The 14,281-nt window shown below is 40.1% G+C and overlaps 1 protein-coding gene across 1 annotated transcript in view; it reads right to left on the bottom strand.

The window, feature by feature from the left end:
• DNAH11 (dynein axonemal heavy chain 11) overlaps positions 1-14,281 on the bottom strand; it is a gene marked incomplete at its 5' end in the record, with an annotated part of 158,846 nt that overhangs the window by 18,757 nt on the left and 125,808 nt on the right. Inside the window, 11 exon segments of the mRNA XM_081996498.1 lie at positions 1,795-1,868; positions 2,968-3,122; positions 3,665-3,720; positions 3,723-3,791; positions 3,795-3,857; positions 4,408-4,530; positions 6,411-6,581; positions 7,254-7,343; positions 7,842-8,002; positions 8,508-8,562; positions 8,849-9,053. Of these exon segments, the coding sequence (XP_081852624.1) occupies positions 1,795-1,868; positions 2,968-3,122; positions 3,665-3,720; positions 3,723-3,791; positions 3,795-3,857; positions 4,408-4,530; positions 6,411-6,581; positions 7,254-7,343; positions 7,842-8,002; positions 8,508-8,562; positions 8,849-9,053 (1,222 nt within the window).

Below are 14,281 nucleotides of genomic sequence, written 5' to 3' on the forward strand. Positions count from 1 at the left end.
ATTTCAGATTTGGTCAAAAATCTTTATTTAGTCTCCTTTCAGACTTTCTCCAACAAAAATCTTCATGGCAAAACTGTTGCCTCCCGTCTCTCTCAGAAGCCAGGCATAACAGGCTGGAAAACAGAGCAGGTCCGAAACACCAGAAGCCTCTTAGATGTTCCCCATTTATCTCTGCGGCTTCAGACACACAACGCTGCTGCTTCAGGGCTTCTGCCATCTCCCATTTTCTCACCTTGTCCTCAGAGCAGCTCAGAACACCAAAATTCCCCTGAAAACCAACTCTGCTCTTTCCTTCACAACATTTCTATACTCACTAGCAGAAAAGCAGGGTTATTTTCAGACTAGCGTGACTAGCTTACTTGTGTGACACCTGGTTAAAGATTTCTTCCAGCTCCAGTGTCGACGAAGGGGCCAGTTGGTGCATGTGTGCACACGCCTAGCACACCAAGGCCCCTCACTAATCTCATGACCATTTTCCGTCAGCCGGCAGACAACACTGAGTCTAGCCCATCTCCTCATTTGTTGCAGGCAACCGGGCTGACAGCCAAATGTATACGTTGCTGAGGTTAAAACCAGAAGAGGAGGGAATCATCTGGTCCCCATGACCTCCTTAATACGATGGCCTGGAACACGCGTTTCTTCTTTGGTTTCAGGGCAAAGGGATTGTTATAAATATCCATTGGCTATTTAGCATAAAATGATGGGAGGTGTCCTGGTTCCAGCTGGGCTAGAGTCAATTTTCTTCATAGAAGTTAGTGTGAGGCTGTGTTTTGGGTTTGGGAGGAGAAAAATGTTGATAAGGTGCTGATGTTTTGGGTTGTTGCTGAGCAGTCAAGGACAGTCCAGCTTCTCGTGCTGGGCTGCCAGCGAGCAGGCTGGGGGTGCACGGGGAGCTGGGAGGGGACACAGCCGGGACAGCTGACCCAGGCTGGCCAAAGGGATATTCCACACCATATGACGTCATGCTCGGTATATAAAACTGGATGTCTTCCCAAGACAACACCATGCGTGATGCAGCCCTGCTTCCCTGGAGATGGCTGAACTCCTGCCTGCCCATGGGGAGCGGTGAATGGATTCCTTGTTCTGCTCTGCTTGCGTGTGCAGCTTTCGCTTTCTTTACTAAACTGTCTTTATCTCAACCCATGAGTTTCCTCACTTTTACTCTTCCAATTCTCTCCCCCGCTCCACCGGGGGGGAGTGAGCGAGCGGCTGCGTGGGGCTTAGCTGCCAGCTGGGGCTAAATCACGACAGAGGGAAGCACCTTCTTTCAGCAGCATTGACACTTGTGGTGCTCCCGTCCGCTCCGTCGAGGCGCTGGGAACCGCAGCTCACCAGGGTATTGCACAGATCTTTTTGTCTGCTGCAGAGTGGCTTCTCGGTCCATACAACGCTGGCCAAAGCTGCGGCTGCTATCTCGGAGAGCAGCTAATTATATAGCTTCCCAAGGGGGAGTCAGACCCATTTTATTAAAGCCTCCATTATGGCCCACTGAACGGAACAGGAGCTCTTAATGATGCTGGGAAGTGTATGCTTGAGGGCAGTCCCACCTACCCACCAGAGGCTTTCTGTTTTATCTCTACTGTTCCTCCTGGAAGGGTGAGGACAGTGTTCAGAAAAACATGACATACACTCTATTAATATGTTTATCCTGCTACTATCAAAAACAAAAAGGGACAAGATTATTAGCTGTTTAAAACTTTTGCTGTAATCCACCACATATTTTGTTTGTGTTCTGGGAATATCCCTCCAACTGTCCTCAGGCAGTCCCCACCAGAGGGGCTGCTTAACGCTCCCTTGGGGAAGAACCCAATGGCCATGTCTGGCAGCCTTCTTGAGTGCCTCCTCTGCGACCATCTTCTGCCCTTGTCCTAATTCCAGAGTTTATACCGAATCCAAGCTTTTTGCCTGTAAAAGAAGTGATTGGGAAAGGGTGCGTGACAGAGGGGGAGGAGATAGGAAAATTAGCAGAGCCGAAAGGAAAAAGAATGATAATGTCCCCGTTAATTTCACTATCACTTGTGCAATGCATATTACTTCTTCTGAAGCACTTCACTAAACCCTTACAATTTCAACAAGCAAAATTGCGAGCTCTCAACAGTGGCCTTATTGCTGGTATTAGAAAAAGCCTGCAGAAATCTGTTCCCCTGGTTTTAAGATAATGAACCTTTTGACATTTTGATAGATGTTCGGCATTGTTACTGAGCTTTAGAAACTCTTACAGGGGGTACAAAGCAATTCCCTCATGAAAAAGGGAGCAACATGTGGTAGATATCACATCAGTTTTTTAACTGATTGGTTCAGTGGGTAAATGCACAAGCCTCTCACCTTGTGAGGCCCGAGTTTAAATTGAGCACAGTGAGGTCACAGCTGTATTAACCTGGTATTCTCACCATTGTCTGTGGGGAATAGTAATCCTAAATATAAAGCCACAGAGCCCTATACAATTGAATATAGTTTGTATAATGACCATTATTTAGTCACAGGGGGCACAAGATTACATGAGCATGGAGAAAATTGCCCTCTGGCCCTCATCTCGTCAAAAGGTAGAAAACAGTACAAAGGAAACCTGCATTATGCCGAGCAGAGGACTGCTCGGTCTAAAAATTTCTTCATACTGTTGTGCTTATGGCCTTACACTTTTCATCCACCCCATTTACCATGAATATGGTGGGGGTGGAAGAAACTTTAGAACTTGAATCTTCTGCTGAAAATAAACCGTGCCCAGCCTTCCCATAGTACTGTGTACTCCATTGTAGTGACAGATGATTCCAGAAGGCTTTTTCCTGTGTAGTAAAAATACACCCATACATATGTGTATGGGCACATACACACAAGCATATAACCGTGTATCAGTTTATCTACGTTTCTAGCCCTGCATGCTCCATTTCACTTTTGAGCTCAATTTTTCTTTCTTTAATGGGAGTGCAGTTGAGTGATCCTTGCACCAGAAGCAAATGAGAGGCTCACCTAGGGTCTCAGTATCTTTGAGTGGGTCTACTCCTGGAGACAGAATGAAAAACACAGGAGTGGCTGGACTGCTCTCTTCATATGATTTTGCAAAGTCCATCCTTGTGCTTTCCATATATTTTGAGCCAAGGTTTTCCTTCACAAAGTTCCTATGCCTACGGAAAACATACAGTAAACACCAAAAATGTTCCTTAATACAGGCTTCAAGCCTGCACCATTCTAAGACGAGAGTGGGGAGAAGATCGGTAAGTATCCACAACTGAATCTTTCCTGGTATGACGGAATTTAAAGGGAGACCTGAAAAATTGTCATCCCATGGGGTTAGCTACCAGTCCTAATACCATAATGAGACCTAACACTGAGAAATACAGTTTTAGCTATTAACAGTATAGCTTACTATATTTCCATTTGTTAATGAGCACTCTCCTCAGGGTACCTATATGCAATCTAAAAGAAACCAGAAGGATAGTTCTCCAAATATGCCGTGACACATGTCTCACCACACTACCTTTTCATAAACTCTTCACCAGTAAAACAGTCTGGCAAGGATCACAGTCATTGATGTCAAATTCTGGTTGATTACCCAGTTTCATAAGTTATTTACTTGCCTCTTAAAATCTGAGTTTTATCTCCGCTGACACATACAAGCCACCCTCACACACACTTGCCCCGAAAAACATACCCTCAGATTTCATACCTGAGAGTGTACATCATTCTGTCTGGATGGAGCGCCCTCAGTATGATTTGTTTCTGAAGAAAACTTCTTTTTTTGTCCGTTCCTGGGGAAGCTTTTCTTTTTCTGGACATTCTGAGTCCACCCACTTCTACCTTTTGGTGGATCTTTCAATACCTTTATCTAACCTTCTGAACACATCCGTCACTGCCATAGCCTGGAAGCATGCCAAAGACAGAAATACAGGTGATATACCTTCTGCGTGAAGACTGACATGGGAAGACAAATACTGATACTTTTGGGGGTATGTAAAAAAACACCATAGTTTAACCAATTACCAGGGACTGGGAACTTACCTTAAAATACTAAATTTTTATATATTTTATATATATATATACACACACACACACAATATTATTGATAAGAGTTTACTTTGATCAGTATTACCATACTGTCTGGTTACTGTTAAACATCAAGATATGACAAACTGGAAAACTTGTATGGGTCATTTACTATAGTAAGGAGTGGAATGAAGATCAAAACTGTATTTTTAGGGGACTGGACAAATTATTGTAAAACACAATGTCCTCACAAAGCACTGTACATGATGTCTATGGAAAAATACACTGAAAAAGCAAAGACAACTCCTCTTTGAAAGGACTAGTTCTGCTAAAAATTATGGTGGATGTATGACTTTATCTGAAATTGTCTAGCTGTAGCATGCCTCCAGAAATAACATCAACTGAAAAGCAGTTTTCCCAGCCTACCCTAATGGAACTCCGTGACTGAGTAGTTAAGAAATCAACAGGATTCTTGTAAGTGTGTTCAACTTTGAATTGAAGAAGGAAATCCAATTCAAGGCGTTCTATCCCTTTACTTCTTAGAAGAATCTTGACACAATACAAAATTGAGAAAGGTCATCAGACTTGCTTCAGAGCCACTTCTGCCTTAAAGTATTCACAGCTCAAAGGGGAGCTCAGAGTGACAAGAGTTCCTACGGCTGCATTTTTTTGAAACTCTGATATAAGAATTTACAGTTTGTTTTAATGGTATTTTAAAATATCTATTTGAAATCTATTGCAAATGGAATGATATTCTTAGATATTAGTCACTAAAGGCTACGACTTTTTTTTTCAAAACCATTCCTACAGACACACAGCACTGAACTTTCCTTTACCCATTAAAAAAGACACCGTGAAAACCAAACACAACCTGTCAGTCAAAACTTTTTGCAGCAAATATAACTGCATTTATATACATATGATTGATAGCTATAATAAATATCTATTATATATTTTTTCATATATATGAGATATATAATACATTTACACACTGAAAAAAAAAATTCACCCAAATTTTGTGATGAGCTAACCAACAACAGTCGTTATTTTTCTTTAGCTTGTGGGAACATAAACAAACATGAAAATGTAAGTCTTGAACGCTGAAGTTAAGCTTAGAAAAACTTGGCCACAAATTATTTTATACTGATACTACCAAAAAAGTACAAATTTCTGAATTCTATCTAATTATCTCTATGTACCCTTTTATCTCTTGGAAGACAGAGAGAAGAACAAATAATGCTGTTTCCATCACCATTCTAAGACCTCTTCAGACTGCAAGCTATCACAAAGCTTTGGGAAATTTGCAAATCCTGTGTGGTTTTTGTTGTTGGCTTTCGTTTGGTGTTTTTTGGAGGTCGTTTTACACTCAATCAGGTCTGGCACATGAGCTGAACATATACTGAAGAAAACTCCTCAGGCACTAGAAGTGGTTTTTCTAGTCCTTTTATCACTTTAACTACTTATAGTGAGAAAAAGAGACACCTTTGCCATACCACCATATATTCTCTCTCCTTTCTGATATAAATACATCTTTCTTCCTCCATTAAAAGCTCTCTCTGTTTCCATATAAAAATGTATTTAATAAGTCAGAAGTTTATTGTGCCCTTTACTCTGCTTTCTGTCTACTCTGTAACTGTGATAGAGCTTGTTTTTCGGTTGCCATACAGATTTCCATTTTTTGTGATCCATCCCAGCACCACGGCTACAAAAAAGACAAAAGTTAAGCAGGGTGATCTGAATAAATCCGTCTGCACTGTGGTGCTGAGAAACCATCACCAGCTTTCCTTCCCTCCCCTTCTCCCTCCTTTCTGCTCCAGACATTTCTGTCTGCTTTTAACTCCTATTTATACACTGTGTGGAGTGACTCCTTTTTTCCTATCCTCCTCCAAAGTGGATTCCTCAATTTACAATTTTTTATCTTCTTCCCAAATTGTTGGTTTCTAGTTTAATTCCTACCTCCATTACCGATCAGCTCTGCAATACAACCTGGAGCAAGCTCTTCAGGGAAAAACCTGCCACCCAGTACAACCGAGCACTGATTTTTTCCAGGGCTTACGGATACCAAAGTTAAAAGGAAAAATAACAGCCTGGATATGATATGGATATGTATTATTTACCGAATTCTTACTTTACATACTGCATCAATTTCAACCCTAATTATCCAACCACAAGCAGCTAAGTCATGCTGTTTTTCCTCAGCGTAGCTTCATAAAATCATTGCAGTATTTTAAGTGAAAAGAATTACGCAAAAGCATCTTTGGAATTCCTGCAATTATTATTGATACTGAAGCAGCAATCTGAGAACGTCAGAGAAATTGCACAGCCACAAGGCAACAAGATAACTTGTTCGGGCAGAGGCATCACCTTCTAGTGAAGAAACAGCAAACCCGGTAAATATCAGCATCACTGATCTGAAAAACTTTCCTCACCTGAAAAGCAGTTTGGGCCAAGAAAATGAGCTTGTCCTTTTCAAAAAGTCCTTGGCTTGTGAAAATAAAGGGCGAATATGTGACAGCTTCTGCCGGGTTAGAGATACGACACTGAATATCCCCTGATTTTTCAGCCTGCTTAATTGCTTTGTGGAAGACTGCACTGAGGGCCTGAAAATAAGCACAATTATTTTTATGTATTTGAACTCTGCTTTTTTGCTTTTCTACTCCTAAGATAATCGGTTCCTGACTGTAGGCTTCTAAGAAGAGCTGACCTAAGCAGCCTAAAATGCAAAGCACTTCTGCCAAGAGGCTTTTGAGGAATCTGTCAGCAACCCGGGGTGAGGGCTGCAAACGGCAATACTCTTCTGCTCCCTTATTTATCTCGGCAGTCAGAACCTCTCACTTAAGGAAGCCGGTAATTTTGCAGTAGGTGATCTGCCTTCCTCACAGCGTTAGATCATTTGGTAGATTTGCCGCAGCAAACTGTTTATACAGAATCCCTCAAAACTCTTCCTGCTTGACCCTGTGGGATGGCTTATCACAAGGGAGGTAAACCACAGAAGCCGCGTCAGAGAACACCATCAGAACGGAGACAGCTGCCAAAGACCTGTGGGAACGCACCGTGTCACAGACCAGCAGGAGATCACATCGTGTTCTCCTTTCCCAGGCACGCAGCCCTGCAAATGCAAACATCTGGTACGAGGGATAACTAATTTATTGGGCATCACTGCTGCAGGCAGAACTCTGTTCCTTGCACTTCGCATCCGAATCAGGAAGATGGAATTTTTCCTTCAGTGAAAACTGTCAGAGGGGGTTGGTGCTGCCCAGACTGCTGCTAACACGGTAAAGAACAGACGCTCTTACGGCTGTCGGTCTGTTGTGCTCTCTTGTCACATTAATCTGAGCTTCATTTTCCTTGGCTTCAGCTATCTATAGGATGACCGTTGTCTCATTTATTTTTTAATGCACCATGATTATCCCACACAATTACCAAAACATTTCTATCCATACAATAAAGAATACGGATATACTCTAGAACTGACTTTATTTCAGACTGTAGCAAGTATTTAAGGTAAGCAAGCTTCTTATCTTAGGCAAACATTAGGGAATGACTGTTTTCTGCAGCAATACGCCTGTTCACTTGTGAAAACATGGCAATCATATATGAATTTATTTGTTCACATTTCATGCTGATACTTATATTTCTTTTCAGTACCAACTCATGCACCTAAATCAAAAGGAAAAAAAGAATTACATGACAACTACACACCATAGATATGAAACTGCGAATATGTGGGTGGACAGCACTTACTGGACAGAAAGAAATTTGACTATTCCAAGCTCATAGGAATATTTCACTAAAACTAATTAATAATACACATTTTACGGGTGACCTTAAGCTGTTAAAAACAGCCCAACTGTTGTTACCTTGCGCTGTATTTCTGCTGCAGTTGACGTTGTTGATTTGAGTTTCTCTACAAGTTCACTGTCGTCCAAGAAACTGCCCTGGGCAGCTGACAGGCTGAGCAGCATGTCATCCTCCAGCTGCCTGAGCTCACTCATGAAACAGTTCTGCTGCTTGGCCAGGACTAACAGAGAGAACGAAAAAAATCTTTAAAAAATGCAGCAAAAAATATTGCAGATGCAGAGGAAAATGGCCAGCTGTTTTCAGATCCTGTTCCCAAGTATATGGCTTTTATTCTTCAAGGAGTAATTAAACACTCTGACCCAGTTTGCCCTTGCGTGAAGCAGGAGTACCTCAAAGAGGTGTAGCAAGTCTTTGCAGATGAAGCTAGTAAATCACATGAGATAACTGGAAAGACATGCTGGAGAAATAGGAAGTATTCTTATTATTAATTTCACACCTCTAAGTATTTTTTCATTTTTTAGCTCATAGATCACAGTCTGCTCAAAGTCTTTTCTAAACCAGCTATAAAAGTGTTTCTCTTCGTAATTTGCTATACATTGGTATGACTGCAGCAGCCACAGAACTGCATCTCTGCAGGAATAAATTATGATTTATTAACCAAATGCCCCAGGTCCTAACAGTGCCATCATATCCTCTTATGGACTGGCATGAAATTTTATTCACACTTATTGGCTCAAGATCACTGAAGCACAAAGCACTGCAGAGGGCTTTAATCCTACACTGTAAATTAAATACAATGCACAGAGCAAACCAAGCAGTAGAGAGAAGTGTGGGAATAAGATCACAACAAATTTAATTTCTGTCAGAGCTTCATGTCAAGCCTCTGGGAGCATGGATTTGAACAAATCAGTAGAAGTACTTTCTACGTTTTGCAGAATCTGACCCTTAAATTCTTTCTAATATATGGGTTACTAAACATTATTGTACAGCAGATTAAAACAGACGTATTAATGCTAGCCTTAAAATCTCAGAAGGAGCAACGGACAGATCAAAAGATAGTCTTTACTTTATATTTTTCTAAATCTGGCCTTTCAGCACTAACAACCTCAGCCAACAGCTGGCCTTCCAGCCCGTCCCTGGTGACACTGAAATTAATGAGGGTGGCCTGAGCCTGCAGTTCTAGCTTGTAGTGAGGGTTAGCCAGTTTAGTGTGAAGGATGAGATGGAAATTCTTGTTGAATTCACATTCCATGTCTTCAATCTTGATATATCTGTGAAGGAATAAAATGCACAAGGGTGGGGACCTCACGGAACTAAAAAACCGTAAATATCTTAGATTGCAAAAGATGGGTACTACAAGATCTTGGCAGCATAGGAAATGGTTACAAACCAAATTTTATGTGCCTGCAGCTTAAGAAACAAAATGAGGATGACTGAAGACACCAAAATTATATGAAGAATGCACAGAGCATTTCTTAATTGGCATAGTTTCATTTGCATATACAGCAGACACCAGTAGATTATTCACTGCTGTACTGAAGAGTCTGTAACTTAGGGGTAAATGTATCCTTCATTACTTACCACAAACTTAGGAAAGTTTTCAGACAGCCTTTAATGAGATAGCTGTTAGTTCTTACAATCATTTTCTTAAATATAACTCACTTTTCCATCTTTTGAAATAGATCAGCAGTAAATCCTAAAAAACTAAGCAGGTGCATATATTTATAACTGATAGTGACCAGAGGAGAGAGAAGGGCTGGTGACTGAAATAACAAAAATAATTTTTTAAGGCAACCTACTAAATGTTTTGTTCCAAATCAATTACTTCCTGGGTGAAAGAATGAGGTTCACCTTTTGTTCGCTGAATAAGATCCCTTACTGAAGAGATGTGATTTCCTGAACCCTTGTCTTCAACGAGAAGCTCCAGCTACTGCTGAAGTACCATTTTGGAACCCCAAAAAAGTGAGGCAACATAAAGTTCACCTTCCTACTTCTATGGCACAGCAACAAAAAAAATGCAAAGACTGCGTATAGACTACGGTGCGTGCTGTGCATCCGGTCTGGTGTGAGCAGGTGCCACAACTTTGTGTCATCTACTTGCACAGTGAGCAGTATGCTGATTTTCAGCCATCAGCTGTCACACATGAGCACAAGTACAATATCTTCTGTACAGCGATGGCTTTGAATATCCTTTGCCAAGAAAGGAGATCCAAACATCAGCAACAAAATTCTGTTTAAAAAAAGCCAGTAGAACATTTATACAATGGAACATAGGTAGACACAAACCCTTTTCACAAAATCCAAACTGACGTTCGTTAAGTCAAATCAATCTTCAAAGTGACTGCAATAGTATAGATACTAAACACTTAAAATGCAATTCACAAAAGTCACAGCAGAACGTGAATAAAACAAGTCCTTTCCATACAAATTTTAACATCTCTTTCTTTCTAGGATATCATAGTGCACTGCCAGAATCACTGAATTATTTCAGCTCTTAACATCCTTGCCTGCTTCTGACATGCCCTTAGCCAGAAAACATAGGTTAAATGAAATGGTGTGCTGAAAGCACTTCTGCGTTTCATCAAGGATCAGGAAGAAAAGACAGTCACTTATGATATACTGTAAGTGAATTCCTAAAAATAACCTAATATGTCTAGTGCTAGGAAACCCATGACTCTACAAAACTCAACATGACATGTATGTTGCATACTATTGCCATGCAAACTACTAGAGATGAGTTTTCCTGGCTTATGCTTGTATAATAGGGAAATAATTTAGCCATACAGTCATGTCCTTCAGACAACACAACCTTTCTCAGGTGGACATGAATTGACCTTCCAGTTCTGCAACACAGATTTCAATTCTGATACTGTGGTCTCTCCACAACCTTCAAAACTGGCTACAGCTGGAGGGAACAAAACTGTAGAGCTTGACAGAGAGAGGTTAATTTTGCTCTGCTTTCTATGCAGAGCAAAACCACAGAGGAAACAGATAGAAGCAGAGATCTGGCAAAAGACAACTTTTTCAGTTTGATCTGTATGTGGAAAAAACTTTGCTAAGGGAGTCACACTATATTTCAGGTCTACGAGGCGATATAATAAGCTTCAGAGTTCTGGATTCAAGTACTTCATTTATGGGTTCTCAATTCACAGGAGCAATAAATTACCAATTTCTGTGATTATCATCTATGAAAGGCAAAAACTACGTAATGACTCAGTGGGTTTTATTACTGAAGCTATTCTAGGTGTTCTGTTAATTACAGATCTGGGAAAAATAAATGTTTTGTTATTGCTCTCACACGGTTCAAGGAGTATAAGCCACAACGATAAACACAGAGGTGGGGAAACCCGGTAGAATTGCTTAACTTTTTTCATTGCAATGCATCTGTTTAGAGGTTAATCTGGATTCTGAAGAAATGTAGCAGATATAGGCACTATTTATGGAAGTCCATGATAGAAAGTATAGCAAAAAAAAAGATCAAAGAAATTACTAAAGACAAGTTCTACTTTTGGTAATTTTTTCTTCATAATCTCCTGTTCCACCAGCAGAAGCAGATTGAACGGGCTGAATTAATGCACCGTTCTATCCAGGAACAGACAGAGCATCTTTCATGTGCGCTCCAGCTCCCTGTTACTTAAGCACATACAAAGTAAATGAAAAAGCAATTGTTCTCTACTAGTTCTTTCCTGTTGAAATTCTCATAGATCTTGAAATAAAGTTGACTAAGGGATTAAAAAGAGGTTTGCAAAGCACTTTTAAAATCATGTATAAACTTTGAGGAACAACTGATTTTTAGCAAAAGCAAATATAAACCCAAATATATCCCAGAAGTTAACATGAGTGCCAAACTCTCAGCTATTAGAAGTCTAGGAGTAGTGCAACATCTGGTCTGATCTGCCAAAATCCGAGTTATTGGGACAAAGACCTGCTTCTCCCTTGTGTATGTGTTGCCCAAGGAAACAGTTCTGAGGACTTTCAAAGGCAGGATCTGAAAGATGAAAAATTCTTGAGTGTAGGAACGTGACTTCGTATCATGAGGTGGCTCAAGAGCCTACGCAAAAAATTTCCTTAGCAGATACTTTCATGCAACTCAAAATTAAAAAGAGTACCTTTCCGGGCAGATGTTCTCCAAAACGTGCCATGCCTCTAAATGGCAGAAAGTAGGATAGTTTCCTGTAGCTAAATGTTTTGGATCAGCTCAGCAAGAATGAAAAGAAGTGATAAATTCTTGGACAGGAAAGGAAAGGGAAACAATATTTTTCAGTGTGAAGAAAGAGGGATAAACACATTTTTCTGAGGGAGCCTTCTTTCAGTTCCTGCTGCTTAAAATTAAAAGCTTCTGGAACCGACTTGCAAATGCAACAAGTAATGTAGAGAACGAGGTTGAATAAATCAGGTGAAAACAAGTGCAGAATGGAGCTGTTACTAGGCAATCTCAGTAGGCAAACTGTGCAAGTTGGTCAAACTAGTTCAGTGGGAAAAGCACTGCCTTAAAGCGGCACAGCTGGTGAGATGTTCCAGGCAAGGAAAGCTTCTCCCTGTGGAGAAACTGAGTGAATTGTCTTGCTGTTTCTTGAATAATAGTCACGCCTGATAAGAATGGAAACTTGTTCATACAAGCTACATTTGCACATAAATCAAATCTCTCATCTTAAAGAATCTTGCAATAACCTAATCTTGCAACTGGAGAGACAGGACTACCGCTTTGTGAACGTGCAAAGGATTTGAGCAGGTGTCACAACGCATGCGAATGCAAATAGGGGCCTTATGAACCACGAATTTAATTGTCTATACCCTCTCCTATGAGTCAAAATGACATTGATCTATTATAGTTAATCCTCATATCCAGTGATCTCCAAAACAGAGGTGCTGGGGAGAACAGCATAGGAAACACACAGGTAAAACTCAAAGATTAAAGCCCATCCATACCACACCTATTCAGTGGCATCACTCGCTCCTCGTAGAGCCGGCAAGGGCCAAACCCCAACACTGTGTATAGAATTGGCACTTGTTTACTTTTACGCCTTGATTTTTCCGCTCCAGAAAATCTTAGCACGTGCATTTTGAATCATTTTTGCCTACATTGCTAATAAGTTGCACCCGAATTTTACTTACTTTGTTCCTTGTGCCTTTCATGCTTACATAAAGCTACGTACTACAACTGATATTTTCTTGAAATTATTTTATTCTCTTTTCTCCCTTTTCTTAAAGAAAATATCCTAAAATATTGTAATAAAAATCTTAGCTTTTTGAAGCCATTTTGAACATAAGGTCACAGTCTAAAGTGTATTAAGACCCACTGAGCAGGTTTGCATCTCCAAAATTAAAATTACAAAAAATATCCAAGCTTGAACACCTAAAACTTATTAGGCTTCTAAATACATGCTGAGGCACTTAAGCAAGAAGTCTGATTTTCAGAGACAACAAGTACCTGTAGTTCACCCTACAATCACCCACATTTTGAGAAAAAATATAAATTTATACATATACTTGAAGTTCTCTGAAGCTGAGAATTTGTTTTGCAGGCTTCATTCAGAAACAATACCCGAAGCTGGTGTTACAGAATATCCAAGAGTACAATATAAGAACAATCTTGGCAAGGAAGGGGAGATACACTTTTATGAAGCTGCTTCACACATCAGCAAGTTCTGTAATATGCAGGCTAGTAAATTTGCTTTGGAAGGAGTACAAGTTGATAAATCTCCCTTGCTATGCTTTCTGTCGATTGATATGATAAGATATATTTTACTTAAAATTAGGATTGTCTGAAGCTCAGTGGATTTAATTATTTGTAATTATCCAGTTGTTGTCAGTATGTGGCCATTTTATGACAGTGGTATCTACTGTGTGGGTCAGGTTCAACTGTATATCTTTTCAAACACAGAATTAATGTACTATTGATGAAACCATTACTAGAACCAAATTAAAGTCTGGGCTGATGTATTGGTCCACAGGGTGCTGTCAGACATGAAAGGAGTAATTAGTATTCATTACTTCGTACTCTGCAACATTCCAATTATTAATGAACTTCAACTGCTGGACTACACCATATCTATCACAAATACCTTTCTAGTCTTTCTTTATTAGGAAAAAAAAATCCAAAGTGCCTGACACGACTACTAAAACAAACAAATAACAGAAATTAATCCAGAATGAGGAAAACTCTGCTTCTTTGGTAATAAAGGGGTATATATATTACCAGTGCCCCACAAAGGAGAGCTGCTGTATCTTCAGTGAGCCACAGGATGCTAGGTCATGTACTGCTGTTATAAATATTCACCAGAAGAATCTGTGTTTGAATAGTTTCATGTATTTGTGTTTGTGTCTGTGTGCATGGGTACAGCTCTGTTGTGCTGCATGGAAGCCTTTGCTAAGTAAATGCAAAACTATATTACTGTGACCCTTGTCCTTTTCAGTCCAACTTTACTACTGTTTTATATCCCTCTGTCTCATGCCTTAAGACTTGTTAGACCATGCAATTTCTGATCTCTCTTTCAGA

The sequence above is a fragment of the Phaethon aethereus genome (assembly GCF_964289735.1).
Source record: "Phaethon aethereus genome assembly, chromosome: 2".
Lineage (NCBI taxonomy): Eukaryota > Metazoa > Chordata > Aves > Phaethontiformes > Phaethontidae > Phaethon > Phaethon aethereus.